We start from the raw sequence: 27,144 nt of genomic DNA, 5'->3' as shown, positions 1-27,144 counted from the left end.
GGAGCAAAATCCGCTCTGGGAGAAGGAGGGGAGAGGAAAAATGAGGCCCTGGGGAGGGGGGGGGAGAACAAGGCCGGGTTATAGTTGGAAGGAAGGGTAGATGTCACGGCAAAGTTCATCATCCGGGAGGGGGAGGCGCTGGAAATTGCCCTGATGAAGGAGATGGAGGGTGTGGAGGTGGAGAGAGAGAGGGATACAGCGATAGAGGCGCTGCAATGGGCAGGGGGTAGAGAGGAAGGAAGAAACGAGAGGGTGGGGGGGATCAAGCCTGCATACAATGTAAAGGATGCGGAGATGTTGGAGGAACAGGAGGAGGTGGGGGAAGGGATGAGTTCATACAGGAGCCGCATGGGGGAAGGAAGGCGGATACGGAAGGCAAGGCGGAGCGCATGGTGTTCGAGGATTTGGAGGGCCTTGTAATAGCGGGTGGGTGCGGAGATTCAGGCAACGCTGGCATAACAGAGGATAGGACGGATGAGGGATTTGTAGGTGTGGAGGATGGTAGAAGGATGCAATCCCAATGTCCGGCCAGACAGGAGTTTCAGAAGGCGGAAGCGGGAATGGTCATTCTGCTGGATGGTCTGGAGGTGAGGGGTCCTGGTGAGGTGTCGGTCGAGGGTGAGGCCAAGGTATCTCAGGTTTGGGGTGAGCTGGATGGGACGACCATAAAGGGTGAGGTAGAAATCATGGAGACGAAAGGAGCAGGTGGTGCGGCTTATGATGATTGCCTGGGTTTTGGAGGGGTTGAGATGGAGAAACCACTGGTTACACCAGGTGGTGAACTGGTTAAGGTGGGTTTGGAGGGTACGTTGGGACCGTTGAAGGGTAGGATAGAGAGCCAGGAAGGCAGTGTCATCAGCATACTAGAGAAGGTGGATAGGTTGTGTTGGCTTGGGCATATCAGCTGTATACAAGAGATAAAGGAGAGGGGAGAGGACAGAGCCTTGAGGGACGCCAGCAGTGGGATAAAAGATACGGGAGTTGGTGTTGTGGAGGGTGACATAGGAAGGATGGTGCGAGAGGAAGGAGGCGACCAGATGGACAAAATTGATAGGCAGGGTGTAGGTTTAGAGTTTAAAGAGGAGACCGGGATGCCATACACAGTCATAGGCATTTTGGAGGTCAAGGGAAAGGGAAACAAAAATGGTGGAGCGACGGGAGTTGAGCTGGAGGGACAGAAGGTGAATGAGGTTAAGGAGTTGGTCTTCAGTGGAGAAGGAGGGTCGGAAGCCACACTGGGTAAGGGGGAGGAGGTGGTGTTGAGTAAGGTGCTGATGGATACGGTGGGAGAGGATGGATTCAAAGACCTTACTGAAGACGGAGGTGAGGCAGATGGGACGATAGGAAGAGGCGGCAGAAGGGGGTTTGTTGGGTTTGAGGAATAAGAGGACGCGGGAGGTCTTCCGCAGGTCAGGGTAGAAGCCAGTAGAGAGGATGACGTTATAGAGATGGGCGAGGACAGTCAGGAAGGAATCGGGGCTTTCTCGAAGGTGGTGGTAGGTGACACAGTCGTGACCAGGGGCTGTGTTGCATTTGGACCAGAGGATAAGTTTAATGTCTTGTGCTGTGATGGGAGTGTTTATGTCGGAGGGGGGCAACTGTCCCAAGTACTGGAGACTAGGAGCAAGTGGAGCGACCGAGGTGTCGGCACGTTCCATGACGCTGGGGAAAAGAGAATTATCAAAGTGGGGATCATCTAGGATGGAGAAGACCTCAGAAAGGTGGGAAGCGAAGTGGTTGGCCTTACTGAGGTTGTCAGGAAGGGGGTAGTGGGGAGCAGAAAGGGAACCAGTAAGACGATGGAAGACAGACCAGTACATAGAAGTTTACCAGCATATTCATTTATAATTTTCCAAAGGGGACGTTTCAATGGGAACAAACTTGGTCACGTGAAAAGGCACAGCCACTTTCGAGTTCCAGCGCTCTTAACTAACAGTCCAAGTAGAGATAGCGTTAGCGGAAAATGCCTTCTATGTCTAAAAATTAATGCCTCTGTATTTTTTATTCTGTTCTCAGTATCGGATGGGGTATTAAATGTCACGCATATTACTCTGTCGGCTTTCCTGCTTCGCTGATGCAAGTTGCAATCCTCTACCGTTAGAGGAATCCGAATTGCAGCGTGTAAAATGGCGATATGTAACGTAACTATGTCGATGAGTGAGAAACAGCGTACTGTCATCAAGTTTCTAACTGCAGAAAGCGTGCCTCCAATTGAAAACCATAGAAGAATGAAAGCTGTGAACCGTGATTATTGTATCGACATCAGTATTGTGTGACGTTGGGTTGTTCGTGCTCGTAATGATGGAAACGGTGGTGCTAACCTCAATATGTATGACAGAGCTCGGAGTGGACAACAGCGTAAGGCAGCCGACGAAACTAATCAGAGCCGTGTTAATGAATTCATCACAGAAAATCATCGGGTAACACACTCTCAGTAAGTGTGGGTATCACGAGGACATCTTTACACATTTGCGGCACAGAAAGCTTTGTGCACTTTGGGTACCTCGAATGCCCACTCTGATATGAAACAGAAGATATTCGACATCTGTCAGTAACTTCTTTAGCGTCTTGAGGGTGAAGGTAATGGGTTCCTTAACAACATTGTGATAGGTGATGAAAGCTACGTTCGCCATTTTGCTCCCAAAAACAAGATAGCGAACTTAACGAACACCTTCGAGGACTTCACTTTGATAATTATGAAGGGATGCAAACAGAGGTGGCGTTGCTGCTCCATAAAGAAAGTCAAACATTCTACAGTGACGGTATCAACAAACCGGTGTTTCGGTGGGAAAATTGTGTTCGTCGCCAGGGTGGTTATGCTGAAAAATAAATATGTAGACATGATGAATAAATATGCAGAATTTTAATAAGGTTTTTTTTAAAAAAATCTTTACGAGCTTTTGCATAAAAAAATTGGGAGGCATTACTTTTCGGCACGTCCTTGTACATCCATACTGTGAAAACCATTACGACGTGCATGACAGACGGTACATCCCCTTGTGCCAGTTATTAGGACTTCTTTCCGTTTCATACACCAACAGCCTTGCCGCAGTGGTAACACCAGTTCCCGTCAGATCACCAAAGTTAAACGCTGTCGGGCTTGGCTGGCATTTGTATGGATCACCGTCCGGGCCTGCCGAGTACTGTCAGCAAGTGGAGTGCACTCAGCCCTTGTGAGCCCAATTGAGGATCTATTCGTTTGAGAGGTAGCGGCACTGGTCACGAACACTGACAACAGCCAGGAGAGCGGTGTGCTGTCCACATGCCCCTCTGTATCTACATACGATGGTGTCTCAGGGCTGAGGATGACACGGCGGCCAGTTGGTACGGTTGGGCCTCCAAGTCCTGTTCAGACGATTTCGTTTTCCGTTTCATACACCTATGCAATGCGGAAGGAACGATTGCTAGAACGCCTCTGTGCGGCCTGCAATTAGTCTAATCTTGCCCCACGATCCCTAAGGGAGCAGTACACAGGGAATTGAAGTATAGCTGTTCATTCATCACTTAAAGCTGGTTCTTGAAACTTTGTAAGTAGGTTCTCTTCGGACAGTGTGCATCTATCTTCAGCAACTACCAGTTTAATTTCTTCAGCATCACCGTGACTCTTCCATGGGTCAAACAAACTTGTGACCTTTCTTGATGCTCTTCTTTGTGTACGTTCAAATTCCCCGTTAGTCTTATTTGGTAAGGCTCCCATATTCTTGAGCAATATTCTAGAATGGGTCGCATGAGTGTTTTGTAAAGAATCTCTTTTGCAGACTGGTTTGCATTTCTCTAGAATTCTAGCAATGAAGCTGCTTTACTGGAGCCCATGTGATCGGTCCACTTAACATCCCTACAGATTATTATACTCAGGTATTTGGATTAGTTGACCAATTGGAATTATGTCTCATTGATATTGCAGTCACATGGTACTACGTGTTTTCGTTTTGTGAACAGCACAATTTTACATTTCTGAACATTTAAGGTAAGTGGCCATTTTGAAATCTTATCATCATCCTACTGAATATTTGTGTAACTTTTCTCAGAGGGTACTTCATTACAGATAACCGCACCATCTGCAAAAAGTTTGAAGCTGCAGTTAATATTGTCCTCAAGCTTATGAATATACAACTTGAACGGGAAGGGTTTCCGCACACCTCCCTGAGGCGTACCTGAACTTATTTCTACTTCTGTCAATAACTCTCCATCCAAGATAACTTGATACGTCCTGCCTATCAATAAATTGTCAAACCAGTGACAAATTTCGTTTGCTACACCATAAGATCGTCCTTTCAATAATAATGCACAGCTCTCCCCAATTGAGAACTTTTGGAGCATTATGGGCAGGACTTTCGAACCATCTCGGGATTCTGACGATCTAACGCGCCAGCTGGACAGAATTTGGCACGTCATCCCTCAAGAGGATATCCAGCAACTCTATCAATAAACGCCATGCATAAGGGAGAGAAGTGGACCAACGAGTTATTGACTTTCTCAATGTGTGAAATTCTTTCTCTTGAAAAAAGCATCCAATTTTTGTGAAACTGTTATCATTTGTTTGTCAATATGTGTACACCGTATCTACCGATTTCCGTCCCATTCGGACAATTCCTCCTTGGTACATTGTCTTTTTTCTGTCTTAGAGTGTATAATCACCTGCAATGCGGCCATATCAATACGTGGAATTATGCGTTATCTTTGGTTGAAAGTAAATAGCGCAATGTGCATGTAGTATGTGGTTAACATAGTGCTACATGAAGCATAATCGGAGAGAAGAACAGGTCCCCATTACCTGTTGGAGGCAGTCTGGTCCGCGTGATGACGAGGTCAGGTAACTTCCATTGCTCCGTGTCTTCATTCCACGATGCTTCCTTTTTTATTGCTTCCAAATCACTGTCAACAAAGAAGTACTCTATTATTCTCACTGAACGAGACAGTCCAGTATTTCGCACGGTTCATTTGAAAAAAAGCCAATTTTAAAGGACGTACTGCACTCAAAGAAAAATCATTATAGGAAACTTTTCATTTTCTTTACAGTCATGTTATTTTAGGTTATACGGATGCGGATATGTAAAAGGAAACAGTTCAGCAATGGCATAAGTAATATACACCAGAGAAAATAATATTGCACAATGTAAAACTGAATAATACGAAGTGCTAATTGCACACCTGCTGCTTTTGAACTTAGGAAATTGTAAGTCGCTTGGAAGTGAAGGAGCAATGTACGGATTACACCTACCCGGTGCAGTCTGGGACTCACTGTCGCCGATGTTCTAATCTAGAACCAAGATCGAAGTGCGTATCCAAACAATGACTGTTTATCTCTGCACACGAATAGCGCAGTTATCAGGATGCGTCCAACAGGTGTTTATTCGTTGTGATTATTTAGTCAGTTATTAACATGTGCAATCTCGAGGAAATGATTGCTCGGTGAATGCATTATCCATCAAACGTCTTCGGAGACTCCTCTGTAATGCAGAATTGACCGCCAGATGCCACGAAAGACGGACCTTCAAGTAGAAAAGGAGGTGGGAAGTATTTTGTTGTTAATAGAGAAGCAACGACAGCAGAATGGCTCCGTCAGCAGAGCTCTGTAATTTCGAACATGGCCTAATCATTGGATGTCACTGAGTAATTAACCGAAAAATTGGTTCAAATGGCTCTGAGCACTATGGGACATAACATCTGAGGTCATCAGTCCCCTAAAACTTAGAACTACTTAAACCACCTAACCTAAGGACATCACACACATCCATGCCCGAGGCAGGATTCGAAACTGCGACCGTAAAGGTCGCGCGATTCCAGCCTGAAGCGCCTAGAACCGCTCGGCCACTAATTAACCGAGCGACATAGGGCAGTGATTAGTACACTGGACTAGCATTCGGGAAGAAGACGGTTCAAAACCTAATCTGGCCATTGAGTTTTGGGTTTCCCGGGATTTTTCCTAAATCGCTACAAGTTAAATGCTGAGATGGTTCTCTTGAAAATGGCACGGCTGATATCCTTCTCCATCCGTTAGTAACTGGAGGTTTTGCTCCGTCTCTAATGATCACGCTGCCGACGGGATGTTAAACTCAAATCTTCCTTCCCTCCTTCCTGAGTAACAAATACATCAGGGTCACTTCAACTATTATAGAGCTGTCCAAGTAGACTGTTGGTATTGTGATTGTGAAGTACAAACGCAAAGGAACAACCACAGCTAAACCAAAACTATGCATACCTCATGTATTGAAGCACAGGAACCCCGAGCATTGAGGAGAGCGATTGGTCAAAGTTAAGCGACCCTTGAGGTGGTGTAAAGAGAGACGATACTGGACATCGGATGAACAGAAACGAGTCATTTGGAGTGATTAATCACGCTACATTCTGTGGCAGTATGATGGATGGATTTGGGTTGGGCGAATGCTTGGAGAACTTTACTTGAAATGATGTACAGTCCAAACATGTACACCATTGGCCATTAAAATTACTACACCACGAAGATGACGTGCTACAGACGCGAAATTTAACCGACCGGAAGAAGGTGCTGTGATATGCAAATGATTAGCTTTTCAGAGCATTCGCACAACGTTGGCGCCGGTGGCGACACCTACAACTTGCTGACATGAGGGAAGTTTCCAACCGATTTCTCATACACAAACAACAGTTGACGGGCGTTGCTTGGTGAAACGTTGTTGTGATGCCTCGTGCAAGGAGGAGAAATGCGTACCATCACGTTTCCGACTTTGATACAGGTCGCATTGTAGCCTATCGCGATTGCGGTTTATCGTATCGCGACATTGCTGCTCGCGTTGGTCGAGATCCAATGACTGTTAGCAGAATATGGAATCGGTGGGTTCAGGAGGGTAATACGGAACGGCGTGCTGTATCCCAACGGCCTCGTATCACTAGCAGTCGAGATGACAGGCATCTTATCCGCATGGCTGTAACGGATCGTGCAGCCACGTCTCGATCCCTGAGTCAACAGATGGGGACGTTTGCAAGACAACAACCATCTGCAAAAACAGTTCGATGACGTTTGCAGCAGCATGGGCGATCAGCTCGGAGACAATGGCTGCGGTTACCCTTGACGCTGCATCACAAACAGGAGCGCCTGGGATGGTGTACTCAACGACGAACCTGGGTGCACGAATGGCAAAACGTCATTTTTTCGGATGAATCCAGGTTCTGTTGACAGCATCATGATGGTCGCATCCGTGTTTGGGGACATCGTGGTGAACGCACATTGCAAGCGTGTATTCGTCATCGCCATATTGGCGTATCACCCGGCGTGATGGTATGGGGTGCCATTGGTTACACGTCTCGGTCACCTCTTGTTCGCATTGACGGCACTTTTAACAGTGGACGTTACATTTCAGATGTGTTAAGACCCGTGGCTCTACCCTTCATTCGATCCCTGCGAAACCTTACATTTCAACAGGATAATGCACGACCGCATGTTGCAGGTCCTGTACGGGCCTTTCTGGATGCAGAAAATGTTCGACTGCTGCCCTGGCCAGCGTATTCTCCAGATCTCTCACCAATTGAAAACGTCTGGTCAATGGTGACAGAGCAACTGGCTAATCACAATACGCCAGTCACTACTCTTGATGAACGGTGGTATAATGTTGAAGCTGCGTGGGCAGCTGTACCTGTACACGCCAACCAAGCTCTGTCTGACTGAATGCCCAGGCGTATCAAGGCCGTTATTACGGCCAGAAGTGGTTGTTCTGGGTAGATTTCTCAGGATCTATGCACCCAAATTGCGTGAAAATGTAATCACATGTCAGTTCTAGTATAATATATTTGTCCAATTAAAACCCGTTTATCATCTGCATTTCTTCTTGGTGTAGCAATTTTAATGGCCAGTAGTGTAAGTACAGAGGAGGTAGATTTACGGTACGGGAGTGTTTTTCGTGGTTAGGATGTGGTCCGCTTATTCGAATTAAGAAAATGCTAAATGTGGAAGGATATGAGGTCATTTTACAGCCTTGTGTGCTGCGTATAGTTGAAGAACAGTTTATAGATGATGAGTGTTTGTATCAGCATGACCATCCATCCTCCCATAAAGCATCATCTGTGAGGCAACGGTTTGTTGCCTATAAGATCTCTGAAGTGGCCTGTTCCGTCCCGAATCCCGTCCTGAACCCAATGGAACAGCACTGGGATAAGTTAGAACTTCGACTTCGCTCCAGACCCCAGGGTCCAATATCATTATCTTCTCTGGTTTCGGATCGTGAGGAAGAATGGGCTGCCATTCCTCCACAGACATCCAGACAGCTCATGGGAAGTGTCGCCAGCAGAGATAGCGCCATCATCACGGCGAAGGAGGGATACCCTATATTAATGGTCACTAACAGGTGTGCTAGTATTTTTTATCGGATAATGTAGGCCAGCATTTGTGACGCTCCCGGTACATGCTGGGTCGCACAAGTGACAACGCACGGCTTCCGGTGCCACAGGAAAACCTCCAGCACCATTCCGTATCGTTAAAATCACAACCACTTTATGCAAAACCCGGTTTGGTCTGTGCAGTATTTCGCATTGCATGCTGAAGACGAGTAGGCGTACTCATATGCTTTCACCACTGGGCCAGTAATTTAGTCAAGTGGTGAGCGATTAAGCAGCTCTGCTTAATGAGGAAACGACAAGTGGGCGAGCTACGATCGTACATTGTGTAGCTGGTGGTCAACTGTCGACTGATGTAGAATGTGGTCTGCAAGGTTCTTTGGCGAACGAGGGCAAATGAAACAATATATACTGTAGCGAAGCTTATCCTGTCCAAGAGGTGGGAGTCTCAGAGTTTATCCAGTCGTGTACAGGGACAGCTGTTTTCATGGTTGCGGAAATGTATTTTAACTTTGTGGATAGATGTTGTTCCTCTCGCCAGAGCTATCGATTAAGCCATTAACTACCAAATATTTTTCGTCAATCTACATTTATTTGTGAGTTGCCTGATTGATATAGAGACTGGGAAAAGGAAAGTAAAATGAAAAAAAGGAAATAACCTTGAAATAAACGCTATGTTTTAGTCGATCTCCAAATGGGGGCCATGGCACATGCTACTCTCTTTTTAAATTTTCCTTTATTTTCTGTCAGACAACAAAGCGTACAATACGGAGTCCCACAATGTACACAGAGTACTGCTTCTTTGCATTTTCATTGCAAATTCCACATTTTATTTGCTTCCCCCATGTCGTACGTTCGATCACGTATCCAGTTCCGGAAGTCCTGAATTCATATGAAAAACGTGAAGTGGATGCCATTGGGTATGATGGAATGACGGATCAGAAGCAATGAATGATTGAGCAACATATACCTTTGCCACCATCCTTCTGAATTGGAGCAGTGGAACAGGAGGCAGTAAATAATGTGGGCGTTGACCAATACTAGATCTATTACGTAGGCGAACAATGGAAATTGCCATTTCTTACCTCGAATTCTCAACTGTTACTTCTGCACATTCCAGTCCAATTTGTCCACTCATTACATATGCCTGTTGTAGTCTGCCATCATTCATGGCTGTTTATTTTTTGATTCTCAGCTTTGCTCCATCTCTTTACTTGGCTCACTGCATGCACTGTCTCGTGGTTTGACAAGAATTTTGCACAATTGTTATCTTTCCGCATTACTGCTATTATCTTTGTGTTCTTTTCAAATCTAGTCATATGTTCTTCTTTGTTTCTTTTTCGTGCTGTTCTCACTTTCTATGGTACAATTACTCATCTGGTTCATTCAGGCAGTTCCATTTGCCATTCTCTCATTTCTGAGAACTCATTCATCAAAAACAAATCAGTGAAAAAGTTGTCAAAATAGTTTTTGTGAAGTTCAGGAGATTGCAGAACAGAAATCACATCCAGTAAAACGGATTAGCCAAGTCTAAAAACTGAAACATCACTTGAATCCTTAACGGACTGACATAAGATGACAGTAACCGCTTTGGGAACGGCAGATAGCCCACTGTTTGAATCCGAGTCTCACTGGTTTCCCTAGAATGAATATTTTTAGATAATGCTGTCCATAATGTCGAACCATTTGCTCATAAATGCTCAGACCACCCGAAAAAAATTTAAATTTCCTGAAATTATTATCCGGCAAGCCCATCAAGGGACGAATTTTGAAAAGTTATCCATTTTGTCACTTGAAATTCTGTTCAGATGAAGACACATCGAAATGAAGGTGGCACTTGACATCCAAACACCTGTTTCGGCTCATACACCTTCCATCAAGTCCCCACCCTAATTCCAATATAACTGTTCCTGTGGGGGACCATGGTATCCAGTGAAGAGCAGTACACCTTAGAACTGTTTTATGCATTCATTGAATAACTCAAAGCTATGATTATTCTCCTGTGCAGTATATCGGACAGTTTCACAAACAATCAGTACCAGTATTTGTTCATCAAAAAATTCTACAAAGCACTCAGCTGCAGACTTTCCTTTTCTGCTGCTACTAAACTGCGTTTGCGCTGTTCAATTTCTGCTAGATCGGAGTAGGTTTTACTGTAAGTTGCATCTTCTGTCGTACAACTAGAAGTGATATTAGCTTTCATTTTCTTGTTGTAATGGACTGCGTTTTCTTCGTCCTTCCTTTCTTCAGTAGTATGAACTTCCACAGTATCTGGCATATCATCTGGAAGAGTGAAACTTCCTGGCATGTTAAAACTGTGTGCCGGACCGAGACGCGAACTCGGGACCTTTGCCTTTCGCGGCAAGTGCTCTACCAACTGAGCTACCCAAGCACGACTCACGCCCCGTCCTCACAGCTTTACTTCCGCCAGTACCTCGTCTCCTACCTTCCAAACTTTACAGAAGCTTTCTTGCGAACCTTGCAGGACTAGCACTCCTGAAAGAAAAGATATTGCGGAGACGTGGCTTACCCACAGCCTGGGGGATGTTTCCAGAATGAGATTTTCACTCTGCAGCGGAGTGGGCGCTGATATGAAACTTCCTGGTAGATTAAAACTGTGTGCCGCACCGAGACTCGAACTCGGGACCTTTGCCTTTCGCGGGCAAGCGCTCTACCATCTAAGCTACCCAAGCACGAGTTCGAGTCTCGGTCCGACACACAGTTTTAATCTGCCACGAAGTTTCACATCAGCGCACACTCCGCTGCAGAGTGAAAATCTCAATCTGGAAGAGTATTTTCGTTCATATCATCACAGTCAGACATATGTGCGCGATGTGGAAAGAGCTCGACAATGCCAATGGTCTGATTTACTTCACCCTGATCAGAAGAAGCAATGAAATTGTAGTCATTTAGAACTTCTTGAATTTCCCTTACAGGAAGTGCTTTATACTGACTTATTGTGCCTGGGGGAAAAGAATAACAAAATGTTTTAGTCGGAACCTCCCAAGAGTTCCAAATGGGAATCGAAATTCACAGAGCCGTCATGGGAAAATAAAAGGCCTGGAAAGAAAAACAATAGATGAACATCATCTAAAACCAAATTTGCTGGAATTTGTTTACGCAGCAGTATAACTTACACTGTTTTGAAAATGTTCAACTTTGCAACTCTGAAAACTTTACCTCTTCACACAAATAATGACTAACAATCAATGCACAAGCTTGACAAGGATCTAGACAATGAAAGATAGTAATTGCTGCCAACGCAATCATACAAAATTTCCGTTAGAAAGACATATCCCCAAATGGGAATCTTGGCAGTTAATGGGTCGACCTAAGAGGAAAATCGTGTGCATCATCTGTCTGTGAATCATGTAAACCTCTGTCTGTATTTGTATCATATTTTCTGTGGTGGAGATAGGGGGACTAGACCAGCATTTGGCTAAACGAGCGTGGAATACTGCCTAAAAACCACACTCAATCTGGACGGTCTACCAGACCAACTGTCGTTAATGTGCTGCGTAGATTCGTTCTGGATCCGGTTCGCCCCCTGTCTTGCCCGTCTAGTTATTCTACACGTGAAAAAAGGGTTTGAAAAAAAAATGGACAAGGGTGAGAAGAAGTCGTGCTCCGAGAGTTCCGTACAAATTTAATTGTGTCTGTAGACAACAAAAATAATTTCGTGTGGCTCAGCGCTCTGGTGAAAGTTTTTCTGCGGGACGCCAATTCGGTGACTAGCGTGTCCCTATACTACACCAGATGTCCAACCAGGCAAAAGGGCCCTACAGTTTAACACGGAATCCGAACCACGTGTTGTTCTGGCGACTCATCACATCTTTGAGAGGTGAAAGCTAGATAGAACGAAGACTGAAAAGTTCGTGGTCCGATCGAGATTTTATTCCTCGACCTCTCGGTTTCCAGTCTTGCGCTTCACCGTTTTTTTTTTGGTCTCATTTTGTTCGTTGCATTTGTTTGGGGCGGACGTCCCATGACACCCATTCAAGTTCATCGTTGATCCATTCACTCAGTTTATTTATTTATTTATTACAGAGGCAGCTAACCTTACCGCTAAACCAACAGGCCCAACATGTATGTAGATAGATTATCTATAGGTTTGATGAGTGAGTTTGTGAGTATCAAAATATGTAACATATATGGCCGTATCTTTCGAATGCATTGATTTGGAAGATCCAATTTCTTTCATCGCTAAGGGCTGTAGACTTCAGTATTTGACATGAAAGTTTATGATTCTAGGTCAACGGGAAGAACCCTATAGGTTTTGAGGAGTGGGTTTGCGAGAATCAAAATTCGTGACGTAAATGGTCGTATCTTTTGATTGCACTGGCTTAGAAGCATAAATTTTTCATAATGCCAAGGGACCGTAGACCTTAGTATCTGACATACAGTTCAACTTGATACCTATAACCTGAGAAAAGGGGTCTTAACATTCGGACATACCAATCCGTATCATATAAGGGTTCCGTTTTTACCGACTGAGGTACGGAATCCTAAAAAGAAGAAATGGGCACGAAAATGGATTGATCTAAGTTATTTGCAAAGAGCATGGAGCCCCCAGTATTCTCCTTACAGAACTAGTTGTTAAAGACCCAGAATAATGCCGGCAAGTTGCTTGAATTTTCTAATAGAAAAAGTTTGAGGTAAAATCCAGCGTACTGATTCTCATGTGAGAACCACATGAAAAATTACAGACTGTGTTGACTTGGATGTAGTTTAAGGACTTTGGCACACTTCTTTCGAGCAGGGAAGCCAACTCTTTCAGTATTCATAACCTGGTGCCTTTAATTACCTGCTCTTGAAACCACAGTATTCCTTTCGCCTTTTCCAAATCGTTGATTTCTGCTGCCTTGGCTCTTTCATTTTTTCACGGGCGACATTTCATGTTCCACAAGCACTCCTGTTATACGTCAGCATTAACCAAATTGACTCCAAAATACCGTGGCACTGATCCACGAGAATAAGATGACCGAAGAAAAGAGAGCACAACAAACACGGACAACTACTGTGTTCTACGGATGGCGTCCATATCAGTACAATGATGCTCCAGTGATATTTGAGTTCGGGTGGGGGGAAGCTACTTGACCGACTACTACACATGGAGTGAAATAATTTTGTGATTGACGTTTCAGCATGTCTAGGGGCCAAACATCAGCCAGCCGCAGCTCCACACGGTTGCTGTATTGCCTACTTTGCACGATAATTAATTATAACCATCACATCACACGTCTGTTTACTAAATCACTCGCCACCTGAGTAAATTACTAGCCTAGTGTGAAGTAGCGTATAGTGCTCTGTTTACTTTTTCAATATTTTGTGAGCATTGATGTGTCTGAAATTAGTTTGTTGTTGTTGTTTATAGCCTTATAAAAAACGAGATTCATTTACCTGTAGGCTTCTGAGGTGAAAAGAGAGTGTGGAAGCCTGTTCTTTGTGTTTAGTATGAAATCTAGATGAACCAAAGACCATTTTTGATTACAATATATTTTATTCCATAAGTCACTTTTCTACAATTTTTGCTCTTAAAAAACAAACTGTAGCGCGGTAACAGGCAGAGAATTTCACACAGTTTTTTAAAAGATATATAAATAAAACGAGTGAAAATACAATTTGGAACTGCTTGAGATAAATAATTTACTTTTTAGTGACTACATTTTTGTGTGCTCTCAGATCGCTCCCCCCTCAGTGTGGGTGTCACTCAGTGATGTCTGAGAACTTTGCAGAAAATTTCAACAAATGACTCGATCTTGCAACTTAGTGGGACACTTGGAAACACTTCGTGTAATGCCCAGGTGGGAGGTGATTCGACGGATTTCAATGATTTTTGTCATCAGGAGGGAAACAGGCTGGCTGCAGTCGATCAGTAGAAATGCTGATTAATTTATCTTTAATCTAGGTGGTGAACTTTGTATAAACGTTGAACCACTTCATAAGAACCTTCATATAGTAGTCTGAGTCCACTGTCTAACTCGTCAATTTCAACAAGCAAGTGACTTGTACTTTTTATATCCTTGTGGATGAAACGAGTTTTCTTTGGCGTTGTGAGAATACTCTGTAAGTTTCAGATCATTCATCCCTTTCATTTCGATGACTTAAGCTGAAAGGTCAATATCCATTGAGGTATGAGGTTCCTGGAGAATTCTCCAGGTAGTTTCAGTGTATGATTTTTGATAACACATTTGGGATGCGGCGGTTTATATTCAGTTGCAATGAAAAAAAATTAACGTTGATCGCAAAACAGAGTATAATTTATTAGTGCCCGGTTTCAATCTATACAGATCATTTTCAGGCAACAAGGCATTTCCTTCCGCGTTGAGCGGAGCTGACCTGTATGCCGGAAGGCACATTCATAATGAGGACTTGACGGATCACTGAAGCAGAAGCCTCGTGGTCTGAAGATTGTCTGTATCGATTGAAACCGGTCACCACTAACAAACTATCTTCTATTTTGCAAAAAAAACTTATTTTTGCATTATAGTTTCAGTGAAGTACCATACAACATTGCTGCTGTTGTAGTACTGATTTCATTCCAGAAAGTAGAGCGAAGTATTGTGGGTAATATAGCACTCCATATAGTTGTGGCATAGGCTCCTATGGCACTCTTCAGTGTACAGGGAAACCTTTCTATTTTTCCATTAGTGTGTTAGTGTTATGCAGTAGGTCTAATCAATTTACAGGTACAAATCTTTGCTAAGGCTCGCCGTATGCCAGTTAGAAACAGCATTCTTTGATCTATTACTGTATGTTGTGATGTTACTAATTGGTAACTCAGGAATTAAAAAATTCTTTTGCTACAGTCTCTGGTAAACTTGTCGAAACAACTTAAACAATGAGTAAAATCCATCGGAGAGTGATAGAGGACCCACTAGGTCAATATGTACCACCTCTAAACGTTCATCGACAATGGGGAATTTTCCAATAGATGATACAGTAAGCGTTGTTATTTTTCTCTTCTGGCATTCTATACATACCTTAGTCCTTTGTTGTACATGCTTCAAGTTTCGCCAGACAAATGTGAATGATATGAATTTTACTGACGACGTCACACTTGGATGAGCCATGATGTGATAATGCTTAAAAACTGTGTTCCTAAATTGGTTGGGAATATGTGGACAAACGATTCCAGTTGATATGTCACACCACAGTCTTAATCAATTAGGGGTTTAAAACTGTTTAGATGTTTAGTGAAACGCTGCAACTTGATTTGAGATTTTGAAGTTCTTCATCTTCTCTTGTGAAATAACTATTTCATCATAGTCTATAATTTCTAATTCTTCTAGCCGGCCGGAGTGGCCGAGCGGTTCTAGTCGCTACAGTCTGGAACCGAGCGACCGCTACGGTCGCAGGTTCGAATCCTGCCTCGGGCATGGATGTGTGTGATGTCCTTAGGTTAGTTAGGTTTAATTAGTTCTAAGTTATAGGCGACTGATAACCTCAGAAGTTAAGTCGCATAGTCCTCAGAGCCATTCTAATTCTTCTAACCTTTACGGATGACTAACCACTATATTTCCTGAGCCAGGCACATAACGCAAATCAGTTGCGAATTGGAAATATACTGGAGACAACGGAGTTGCAACGGTGAAGCCTTCTCATTGTTCTGTGTAAATGTACATTTGAAATACTTTGTTACTAAATGAATATTGAGAAATTCCCTGTCAAAAGTTAGGTAATTCTTCTGACCAACGGAAAATTTCTTTGAAATTAAACGAATAGGCTTCCAAATTCCACCTTGAATGTGCTGCAAGGCTGCTACTCAACGAAGTATGATGCAGCCACAAACAATGCAATTTCATGCTCCACACTTGGGAAAGTTAGTAATCCAGCTTGTGCCAGATTTTCATAGTATTTTTCAAATAACTCTGTTGTTTCTGGAGTTATTTCACTGTTCCTTTTGTCATTTTTCGTACTTTCCTTCAGATAGTAACTTACAAGAGTTTGGTTTTGTGCAGCTTGTTCTAGATGATAGCAATAGAAGTTGACCATGCCAAGAAATTCTCGCAACTGTTTCACTGTTTCTGGACGAGATGTCATTAAAATGGCTATTAAGCTCTGCAAGTCTGGTTTGGTGCCTTCTGGCACAGTGATTTGTCCCAAAAAGCTTATTTTCTGAGTGACCAAACATAGGCTTTCTAACATTAATCCTCAGACTATATTTATCAAGACGTTTGAAAAGTTTGGTTAGACGTTTCAAGGGGTCTCCTTCTGAGCTAGACGAAGTCAGACTGGCATCTCCTTAGGCGAAACAGACACGTGATCCTTGCAGTACCTCATTGATAAACCTCGGATGGTTCTAGGTGCATTCCTTAATCCGAATGGTGTCAAATTAAATTCCTAAAGGCCGATTGGAGTGATAGTTGTCGTTTTTGGTTTATTTTCTTTTACAAGTGGGATTTGATAACACTCTCTCAAGAGACATACCTTCAAAAATATTTTCTCTGCATGAAGGATTAAGTTGACTCATCTATTCGGTTTAGCTCCAAGTAACTAAATATGACGCGCCACTTGCGTTCATATGGACAAGAACATTTATTTATATCGAAGAGAAAAAGATCACATGAGTCTACAAAGAAATTTTACTACATAATTCCAATTAGCGGGCCGCGACATCCTTCACAATCTGGACAACCTCCAACGGTATAGCAGTTGGATTGGCCAGGTAATCTCTCTTCACTCTGGATCGAGGATACGTTCGATAAACTCCGTTTCACCCAATTTATAAGTCCTTTATCCTCACTATTTTCCACATCTGTTGTGTCAAGTCGTCTTCTTGGAAAAGGAGGATACCGCCGATTCTGATCACCTGGCTTTTACCGACGTTCTGAACTGACAACTGACGAAAAACGGGTAGCAGTAAGCAGTTCTTTCTCCAGGGATTCCAGAAGTCTTATGTCAGTTTCCGCTGGAGCTTGAATTCCTTTGCTAAGTCAGTTGACGCTGAGGGCTTGGTACCTCGCGGTAAGATAGGAAGCTTTCCCCTACCAGGAATTACGCCGGCGTGAGCGCTGCGTAGTCTGAGAGGTAAGACTCGAAGTGAGTGCGGCTTCGATGCTTACAAGAACAGTTTGAAGTCTCTCCTCGTCCAGACTGCTTCGCCAGAGTATCGTTTTACCAGACCAACCATTCTTTCCCACCAGCATCCCCACCAAGCCTCACATGGGGCGATTAACTTCCTGGTGCCAGGGTTTGCTCGTATCCACCCTTGCTAGGGTCATGGAGGAGTCAGTCCAAAGCATTGCATTGCCAATATCACAGCTGGTAGCATTGCAGCAATAACGCCAGTCTCGTACCCAACAGTGTATGATGGGCAGTCAAATCAAAACGAGACTGATGGACAAAAAGTAAGTAAACTGTTAATACATTTATCCAACTGGGAGATTAGATGGACAGTGCCTTCATGGGAACATGTTGGTGGTTGGCTGCAGACCCATGATTGTACCCAGGTGTGCGCTTCTTCGCCGAATAGATACTGCAGCATGGGACGCGCTCAGCCAGTGTCATAATGTTGGCAAGCAACAGTCACACTCGTGGCAGTGAGACGTTAATGTTACCAAGAAGACGCCAAACACACACATACAAACCCACGCAAACGCAACTCACACACACACATGACTGCCAGTTATATATTAGTTTAAATTATAAACGGTAGCTGCAAATAAATGTCTGAGAAATATCCAGTGCAATAAAGTTAATTCACAGGAGCAAGTCAAAGGATAAAGAGAGCCACAGGAAGAGCGGACATGCCGAAAACGGATCTGAAAACTAGCGGCTGGCGCAGGGACACGACATAATGCAAATGGACAAAATGAAATACAATTAATAAAAGCTCTAAAGCTTAAATTAAAGTATCATAATGAAATGTCATTTAAAATTATAGGAGCTAGTTACTAGTGGCTGTCTGTGACATGTACAGTGCATAATTAAACTAATTCAAAGCAGAATATGAAAACACGATAAAAAGGCTGCGGGCACAGCAGGCTCGCGGAATTCAATACAAGCAAACGTGGGCAGCACAGGGCCGGGGGAGAAACAGAGCTTCACCAGTACAGAAGACCTACAGATTTTACTTTATGTGACGATGACATTAAAGGCTATATATTTTATTTGCTTACTATGTTAACTTAATGAAGACAGGTATGTTTGCTAACCTGCCAGACTATGTATATTACGATACTGCTTGTAATAGTTGGTAGCCTACTATGACGTACAGTTTTTTCATAAAAATGCGGGTTTTTTAAAATTTTAGATCAATCTGAAGATGATCATGATCATTGAAACCGGTAACTGAAAAACAAACATTTGCGATTAGAGATTGTTGTGGTATTTACTAAATTCCATAATACTGGATCACTGTCACCTCCGTACTGACTATGTCAGCCCTCATCATCAAAAATAGGTACTAAAGTTATATAGTTTTTAAAAGTGCACATAAAATACTTAGTTCAATATTTAAAACCACAAACATAATCGTTATTTTACGATTAACTGTATATTGGACAATTTTCTTGACGTTTTAAAGTAAAATTAATTGTTAAGGGGCTCTGCAACAGTGATAGAGAGGTCACTAGAAAAACAGAGCTAATGGCGGACAGATGCAAAATACGGAGCGTTGGTCACGCCGGTGGACGCTATTGGAATTATAGACGCTACGGTGCTGGCCCTTAGAACTGCAACTTCGTGAAGGAGGTATACGACAAATTTTAAACTGGCGAGAACTGTACAACATGCTCGGATACGCAAGTGATTAGCATTTCATGGCAACTGCACAAAGAAATAGGAGTAAGGCCATATGGATTACGTACGAAACGAAACATTGCGCAACGGCATTCTCATTCACAAATTTTATTTGAACTTTGGTTGTTTGTGAGAAGCTCGTATTATGATTAATGTAAGAAGGAGGAATGTCTACAAGCATGTGTCGGAATTCGGCATCGGCAGGACTCTGGCCTATCTAAACTACGTTTTATAGTCCCGGGATACTGCTGCTGCTGCTGCTGCTCTAGATGCCACGACCATCACGAGAATACAGCGCGTATCATAATTAATGGAATAAACACATACAGCTGAAAGAACACAGTTGAGGCGTCATGTCACGGATTGCGCGGCCCCTCCCGCCGGAGGTTCGAGTCCTCCCTCGGGCATGGATGTGTGTATGTGTGTGTTGTTCTTAGCATAAGTTAGTTTAAGTAGTGTGTAAGTTTAGGGACCGATGACCTCAGGAGTTTGGTCCCTTAGGAATTCACACACATTTGAACATTTTTGAAAAAAAACTTTCGATGAACATGGGCTCTAAAACGCATACATTAAGAGCTATGAGCACTTCTTCATCTTCGATACTGAGAAATAAATCTCTTGTACTGCAAGCTCTCTACATTCCATATCTTGCGAAGTGGTAGAATGGACCAAAACAAAAAAAGTCCAGTAAACATAGGATCTAAAACGCATACCTTAAGAGCTATAAGCACTTGTTCATCTTCACTACTATGAAACACGTCTCTTCTAGTGAACAAGTACTCTTAGATCTTAAGGTAAACACTTTAGAACCATATTTAACAGACTTTTTTTTCTTGTATTGGTCCATACTGCCTCCTCCAAAAATATGGAAAGCAAAGAGATTACAGTGGGAGACATTTGTTTCACAGTATCGAATGCGTTTTAGCACTCCAGGTTAACTGAGACTTTTTTGCTTCTAGTATCGTGTACTGTCAACTGTATGCGCTTACGCCATTGATTATGGTACACCATGTATGAAAGCAGTAGGTTCAGCAGGGTCATACTGTACGCCATTCAGGATCCTAACGGGCCCACGCGGCTAGCGCCCGAGTGGATGGACATATTTTTCTCTCACCCATGCTGGTCGTACAGCAACGTCATGTACTTTGAACCAGGAAATTACTTGTTTGTAGCAAGACAAGTATCCACGCGGACGGTGCGACACTTCTGGAGCACCACGGATTTTTAGCGTGGCGACCATTCTCGTGTCTTCAAATGGTTCAAATGGCTCTGAGCACTATGGGACTTAACATCTGAGGTCATCAGTCCCCTAGACTTTGAACTACTTAAACCTAACTAACCTAAGGACATCACACACATCCATGCCCGAGGCAGGATTCGAACCTGCGACCGTAGCGGTCCCGCGGTTCCTGACTGAAGCGCCTAGAACCGCTCGGCCACCCCGGCCGGCACTCGTGTCTTGCCTGGACGCGACAACAGATGGCGAGGTGCCAATACCGTTGCGTCCAGTGACAGTAATTGACAAGGAAGTGGCATCACGTCGTGTCTGCATAGGGGAACCAGAGGAGACTGCAAGGAGAACGAACGTTTACAGGTTTGCATTCCTCATCTCCATACAAGTCAAGTAGCTAGCGTGATAGTATGGAGTTTTACGCAACAGATTATACGAACAGCAGGCGTTATATTTCTGACGTGTTAAGGCCGGTAGCTGTATCCTTTCTTGGAAGTCTCGATGGCATTATCTTTCAACAAGATAACGCAAGAACGCATGTTTTCAGCGCTGTTCTGATCTAGGTCGATACAGCTGTTGTTCGACCGTTTCTTTGGCCAGCATAATCTCCAGGTGTCTCACTCTTTGTAAACGTATGGTTAACGGTTGCTGAGAGACAAGAATGCCATCGCTCGCCAGTCGCTACGACTGATGAAGACTGGCATAGAGTTAAAGCAGCATGGAGTGACGTACAAGAATTAGTCATTGAAGGTGAGTTCGAGTCGGAGCCCGGCCGTGCAGAGCCATTTTTGCAACCAGAGATGACAGCTCTGTGTACTAAATTTCGCACACTGAATATTCACAAATCGCATACAAATTTAATAACGTCTTTTTTCCTACTATACGTTATACGCACAATAAGGAAAATATCATTATTTGCTATCCTTCCTGATACTGAATTTGTAAGGACCAGCTGCGTAAATAAACGACAAAATAGGCGGGAGAAGGGCAGTTAATTGTGTTAAGAAAGACGGCGATGAGAGAAGATCTGCTGTTGGATGTAAAAGGAACGGTCTTGAGTCGTTTAGCAGTTCGGATACATACCGACCCATATTTCATGATTTAAGAGTTGGACGTGTTTAAAGTATCGCCGGGAAATAGTTCTTAGAGTGTGTAGATCTAAGGTTGAGGAGAATAGGTGATAAAGATGAAGAACGGAAGGTTACTGATGGTGACAGTACATTTTTATGTCACTGATTATACTTAATGCAAATGAAAATTGAGTAAAACAAATAACACTGTTTTGCTTGTACGGTAGTGTATCAACAGCTATTTATTTCTCCTGGCGTTGTCCTATTACTGCACTGTCCGTACTTCAGAAGCGTCTGCTCATTGTATCTGGTACGCAACGACCAAAGAACGCCGTCATAAATTAAGGGGAGAATTTAGAGTACGCTATGTGTACGCGAATCGTGTAAACTACGTTTCTGTACAGAACTATCCTCGTATTATGTTTCTGAGATGGAGGTGAGTTGCCAGTCGTGCAGTCACCTGAGCTGGTCTGGGGAACAGCCTGGAACCTACGCCCGGGCTAGCTGGCGTACTAGACCAACGATCAATAGTTCAATCCGGGCCCGACTCTCTCCCCTGTCACGCTCCACGTGTGCTGCTACACGCATTCGAGGCAACTAGCGAGATCAAATCGACACTGTGAATTATTTAACGGGCACCTGAAGCCAACATAGATCAATACATAACAGAATCTTTTCAGTCAGTGGCTACACGGGCCGTGTCGAAAATAATAGGCAGTTCCTTTGTATTGGATTTCTAATGCAAACATAAGAAGAAACGTTAGTTCTAGTGTGGTTTCAGAAATGCATAGTTCACAAGCAAGGACACAATCGACTATGATTACCGTCTCTTTTGCACGTGAGTTTCAATACTAGACACTACACGTGGCGTATCTAAAACGATGAGCAGCATTTACATGTTGGATTGCATACGCAGAAATGAGAATAAATGTTAATATCAATATGGGTTTGGAAAGTCTTATTTACGAAGCTAATGAATTGTTGAAACAGTTGTACTGCTGTTGGCGCTAAGTTGGCGAGGCTTGAAATGCAATGGAGACATGCCGTTTCTGTCAGGGAAGATAACCAGAAAGTCGGTGTTAGGATACAAAACATTCGTTAAAAAGCAAAACGTTTTGTTTCATAGATTTATGAATTATAGACCTCTGAGAGGAAAAAAGTTTTGCGATACATTCCACACAACTACGCTAGACAGTGAAACTTCGCGAACCACTGCCTGGGAGACCACGACCAATGAACAGTACGATATTCGGCTGGAGAGAACAGCACACTGGTACATTTGAATGGGTTAAACATTAAATTACACATGTTAATCTTAGAGACATCTACATACATTCTCCGCAAGCCACCGTATGGTGCGCGGCGGAGGGTACTCTCTACTACTACTAGGCATTTCCTTTTCTGTTCCACTCTCAAATAGGGCAAGGGGAAAACGACTATCTACATACCTCCGTACGAGCCCTAATCTCTTCATTGTCCTTAAGCGAAATGTAAGTTGGTGGCAGTAGAATCGCTCAGCAGTCAGCCTGGAATGCCGGTTCTCCAAAATTATCTTCGTAGTGCTCCTCGTAACGTACGTCGCCTTCCCTCCAGGGATTCCCTTTTGAGTTCCCGAAGCATCTCCGTAATACTTGCGGGTTGTTCAAACTCCCGGTAACAAATCCAGCATCCCACCTCTGAGTAGCTTAGATGTCTTCCTTTAATCCGATCTGTTGCGAATGCCAAACACTCGAATATTACTCAACAATTGGTCGTACTTATATACTATTTATGGTCCCCTTTACAGATGAACCGCACTTTCGCAAAACTCTCCAAATAACCCGAAGTCGACCATTCACCTTCCCTATTACTGTCTTTACAAGCTCAATTTTATACTGCCTTGCAACGTTACCCCTAGATATTTAATCGACGTGACGGTGTGAAGCAGAACACTGCTAATACCTTATTCGAACCTTATGGGTTTGTTTTTCCTTCTCATCTGCATTAACTTGTATTTTTTCTACATTTAGAGCTAGCTGCCATTCATCACACCAATTAGAAATTTTTTCTAAATCATCTTGTATCCTCCTAGAGTCACTCAACGACGAAACCTTCCCCTACATCACGGCATTATCAGCAAACAGCTGCAAACTGCTGCTTCCCCGTCCACCAGATAATTTAAGTATATGGAAAATAACAGTGGTCCTATAACATTTCCCTGGGGCACTCCTGACGATACTCTTGTCTCTGGTGAACACTAATAGTCGAGGACAACATACTGGGTTTTGTTAATTAAGAAGTTTTCAAGCCACTCACGTACCTGAGAACTTATTCCGCATGCTTGTACCTTCCTTAACAGTCGGCAGTGTGGCATCGTGTCAAATGCTTTATGTAAATCTAGAAATATCGAATCCGCCTGTTGCCCTTCATCCATGGGTCGCAAGATCTCATGTGAGAAAAGGGCAAGCTTTCTAAAACCATGCTGATTTGTGGACAAAAGCTTTTTCCATTCAAGGAAATTTATTATATTCAAACTACTAATATGTTCAAGGATCATGCAGCAAACCGATGTTGAAAATATTGGTCTGTATTTTGTGGGTCTGTTTGTTTACCCTTCTTATATCCAGGAGTCACCTGCGCTTTTTTCCAGTCGCTTGGGACTTTGGCCTGGGAGAGATTCGCGATAAATGCAAGCTAAGTAAGGGACCAATGCCCTTTGTAAAAACGGCTTGGGATTCCATCAGTACCTGGCGATTTATTTTCTTTCAATTCTTTTAGCTGTTTCTCTAAACCACCGATGCTTATTACTATCTCCTCCATACGGGAGTCTGTGCGCTGGTCAAACTACAGTATGTTTGTACGTTTCTCCTGCGTGAACAATTCCTTAAATGCGATATTTAAAACTTCGGCTTTACTTTTGCTACCGTCTACTGCCACACTAAACTGGTCAACAAGTGACTGAGTAGAAGCCTTAGACCCACTTAGCGATGTTACGTAGGACCAGAATTTTCTCGGGTTCTTGACAAGATATATTGCCAAGCTATGACGGTGGTAGTTGTTGTGAGCTTCGCGCACCGACCTTTTTACAGACGCACGAGTTTCTATTAACTTTTCCTGTCGTCATTTGTGCGTACTCTTTTAAACCGAGAGTGCAACAGTCTTACCTTCCTCACCATTTTTCGAGTTTCGTTGTTAAACCACGGTGGGTCTTTTCCATCCTCAATCCACTTATTCGGTACGTACTTCTGCAGAGTATGATTTACATTCCGTTTAAACTTTGCTCATAATTCCTCCACGTCCATCGTACTGGAATTAGATGATACCAATACATTGTCTAAGTGAGATGCTAACAACTGTCTATCTGTTCTTTTTAGCAGAAATATTCTCCTAGCCTTCTAGACTGATTTAATAACGTTAGTAACCAAAGCCGCTATGATGGCATCATGGTCACTAATCCCTGGCTCTACGCTGACACCGTCCAGGCCTGTTTGTAGCTACGATGTCTAAAATATTTCCCTTGCGTGTGGACTGTCGAACTAGCTGCTCAAGACAGTTTTCGGAAGATGTGCTCAAAAAAACTTCGCAAGACTGTCTGTTTGTATTCCCTGCAATGAATCCATAGACATCCCAGTGCATACTTGATAGGTTAAAGTCGCCTCCAGCTAATATTGTATGATCTGGGTATTTCTGCACTGTCAATGTCTCTAAAATAGTCACAACGGAATCGGGTGGGTTGTAAAAACATCCAACAATTAAGCTGATTTCATCTAGACCTGTTATAGCGACCAGATAACATCACTGTCACACTCAAATTCGACCTCAATAGTGAATTGAAACATGATAGACAAAACTACTGCAAAGATTCTTTGGCTGAACAAGGAACGTAAAATAGGATCGCAAAAACAGCACTAAGTGAGCTAGATTATCACTAACCTTAATTCAAAGGAATTCTGATGGCGAGACTGTTTCGCTTAGCAGCCAACGGCATTTGGTACAACGCTATATCAACAAATTAATTTTAGTTGAGTTCTGTTCATAACGTAATGCAAACCATCTCTGCCGACAATATTCTGATGTTAGTTAGTAATACGTAAATAAAATTATTATACCAGTTGGGTAATAAGTAAAATGTGATTTAATGAAGGAGAAATATATCCAGTGTATTCATCTAACGTCAGAAAATACAATTTCTTATTACTTTCGGTGCTGCACAAATATGTGCTCACAATATTTCACAGTATTAGCATTTTCAACTCAAAACTGCTAACGGTTAAGTTTCCCTGAAACACCGCACAGTGCAGCTTCGGGGTCCGTGAAAGTGCGGGACCCGTTGCATATGTTGCATAGACAACCCGCCTCAGTATCTAATTAAAGGTGTTCTGTGTTACAACAATGCTTCGAATTATCTAATTTCATACCAGGCATCTACGAGTATCACTAGAAATCTAAGAACGCCGTATTGGAAACACCGACTAGGTGTTGCTGGAAATGATTTGACATGATCTTACTTCCACTCACAGAATTGGTCCTCTCTTTCGGAACTGGCACCTGAATGGTGAAGGTTACTATGACCTACTCATGGAATTAAATGTTGCCTACCATCGTAACCTGTCTCATCTCGTCATCTGAATCATGCCATCATTAACTAATTATCTGTTTTCTGCTTGCACCAGTCAGAAACTAATCTATTACATGCTCTATTTTATTTTTGAAGTAAGTTCTCTTAAGACAAATTGTTCTATCACCGATGCTTAGGGCAAGCTTTGTTGCACGGGACACATTTCCGCATAACCTTGTCAGATCTGGTATTGTATGCATGTGTCAAGCAGCTTCTAATTATAGCTACGTCTTCTTGCGTAACGAAATGCTGGAATTAGAGTGAGCGTGACCGATATCGAGAGATGGAACCGCTTCGCCTGCCTTTGAACATGCGCCAATTCTTGTTGGACTCATTATAGATCGTTTTGCGTTATATCTTAGCGAGCGGATAAATACCGTATGCATCGATGCCTTTTGCCTTTATAATGGAAAATACCAAGGCATTATCGTTTGTGTATGAATTGAATCAACCAGCGTCACAATTAAAAGCTGCTGAACAAGCTTTGTTTTCTCAGGAAATACTCATCATGTTTGGAGCCAGATGATATCTCAGGGGAGCACGGTATTTATTTAAATGGTTCAAATGGCTCTGAGCACTATGGGACTTAACTTCTGAGGTAATCAGTCCCCTAGAACATAGAACTACTTAAACCTAACTAACCTAAGGACATCACACACATCCATGCCCGAGGCAGGATTCGAACCTGCGACCGTAGCGGTCGCGCGGTTCCAGACTGTAGCGCCTGGAACCACACGGCCACCACGACCGGCGATATTTCTTCACACGACCTTTACGACTTGGGGATGTGCTGCAGAGACACTCCAGGTAACTTGAAACTGAACGTATCATTTGGACTGAACTGTCGTGCATACGGAATTCTTCATTAGCATAGACTATACACTATTGACAATCGGGTGGCTGGTAGCCTGAACTACAGGTGAGAGCGACCGTGATTGTACCTCACGGTGTACTCGACCCACTGAGATTAAGTTATTCACACCTTCTTAAGTTAGAACCACTGTCCATGGTAGATGATACTTTCATCCAACTGAATTTCATTCACTTCTTTCATGATGGAAAAAAGTTTGAGGCCACAATCGTAGAGAGATCTGATTTTCGAGGACTTAGTTTATGACAGAATTAAGTTGCGCCTAGGCGTTTGTTAGCGGACAAAACTCGCATTTTATTTGCTGTTATTTTCATAGTTCTTT

The 27,144-nt window shown here is 43.2% G+C and overlaps 1 protein-coding gene across 1 annotated transcript in view; it reads right to left on the bottom strand.

The window, feature by feature from the left end:
* Positions 1-27,144, bottom strand: part of LOC124722539 (osmotic avoidance abnormal protein 3) — a 372,346-nt gene that overhangs the window by 103,466 nt on the left and 241,736 nt on the right. The window contains exon 14 of the mRNA XM_047247684.1: positions 4,775-4,875. Within this exon, the coding sequence (XP_047103640.1) occupies positions 4,775-4,875 (101 nt within the window). The remainder of the gene's footprint in view (positions 1-4,774; positions 4,876-27,144) is intronic.

This window comes from Schistocerca piceifrons, chromosome X, assembly GCF_021461385.2.
Source record: "Schistocerca piceifrons isolate TAMUIC-IGC-003096 chromosome X, iqSchPice1.1, whole genome shotgun sequence".
In the NCBI taxonomy this organism is placed as follows: domain Eukaryota; kingdom Metazoa; phylum Arthropoda; class Insecta; order Orthoptera; family Acrididae; genus Schistocerca; species Schistocerca piceifrons.
This window is presented reverse-complemented; position numbering and strand designations above follow the sequence as displayed.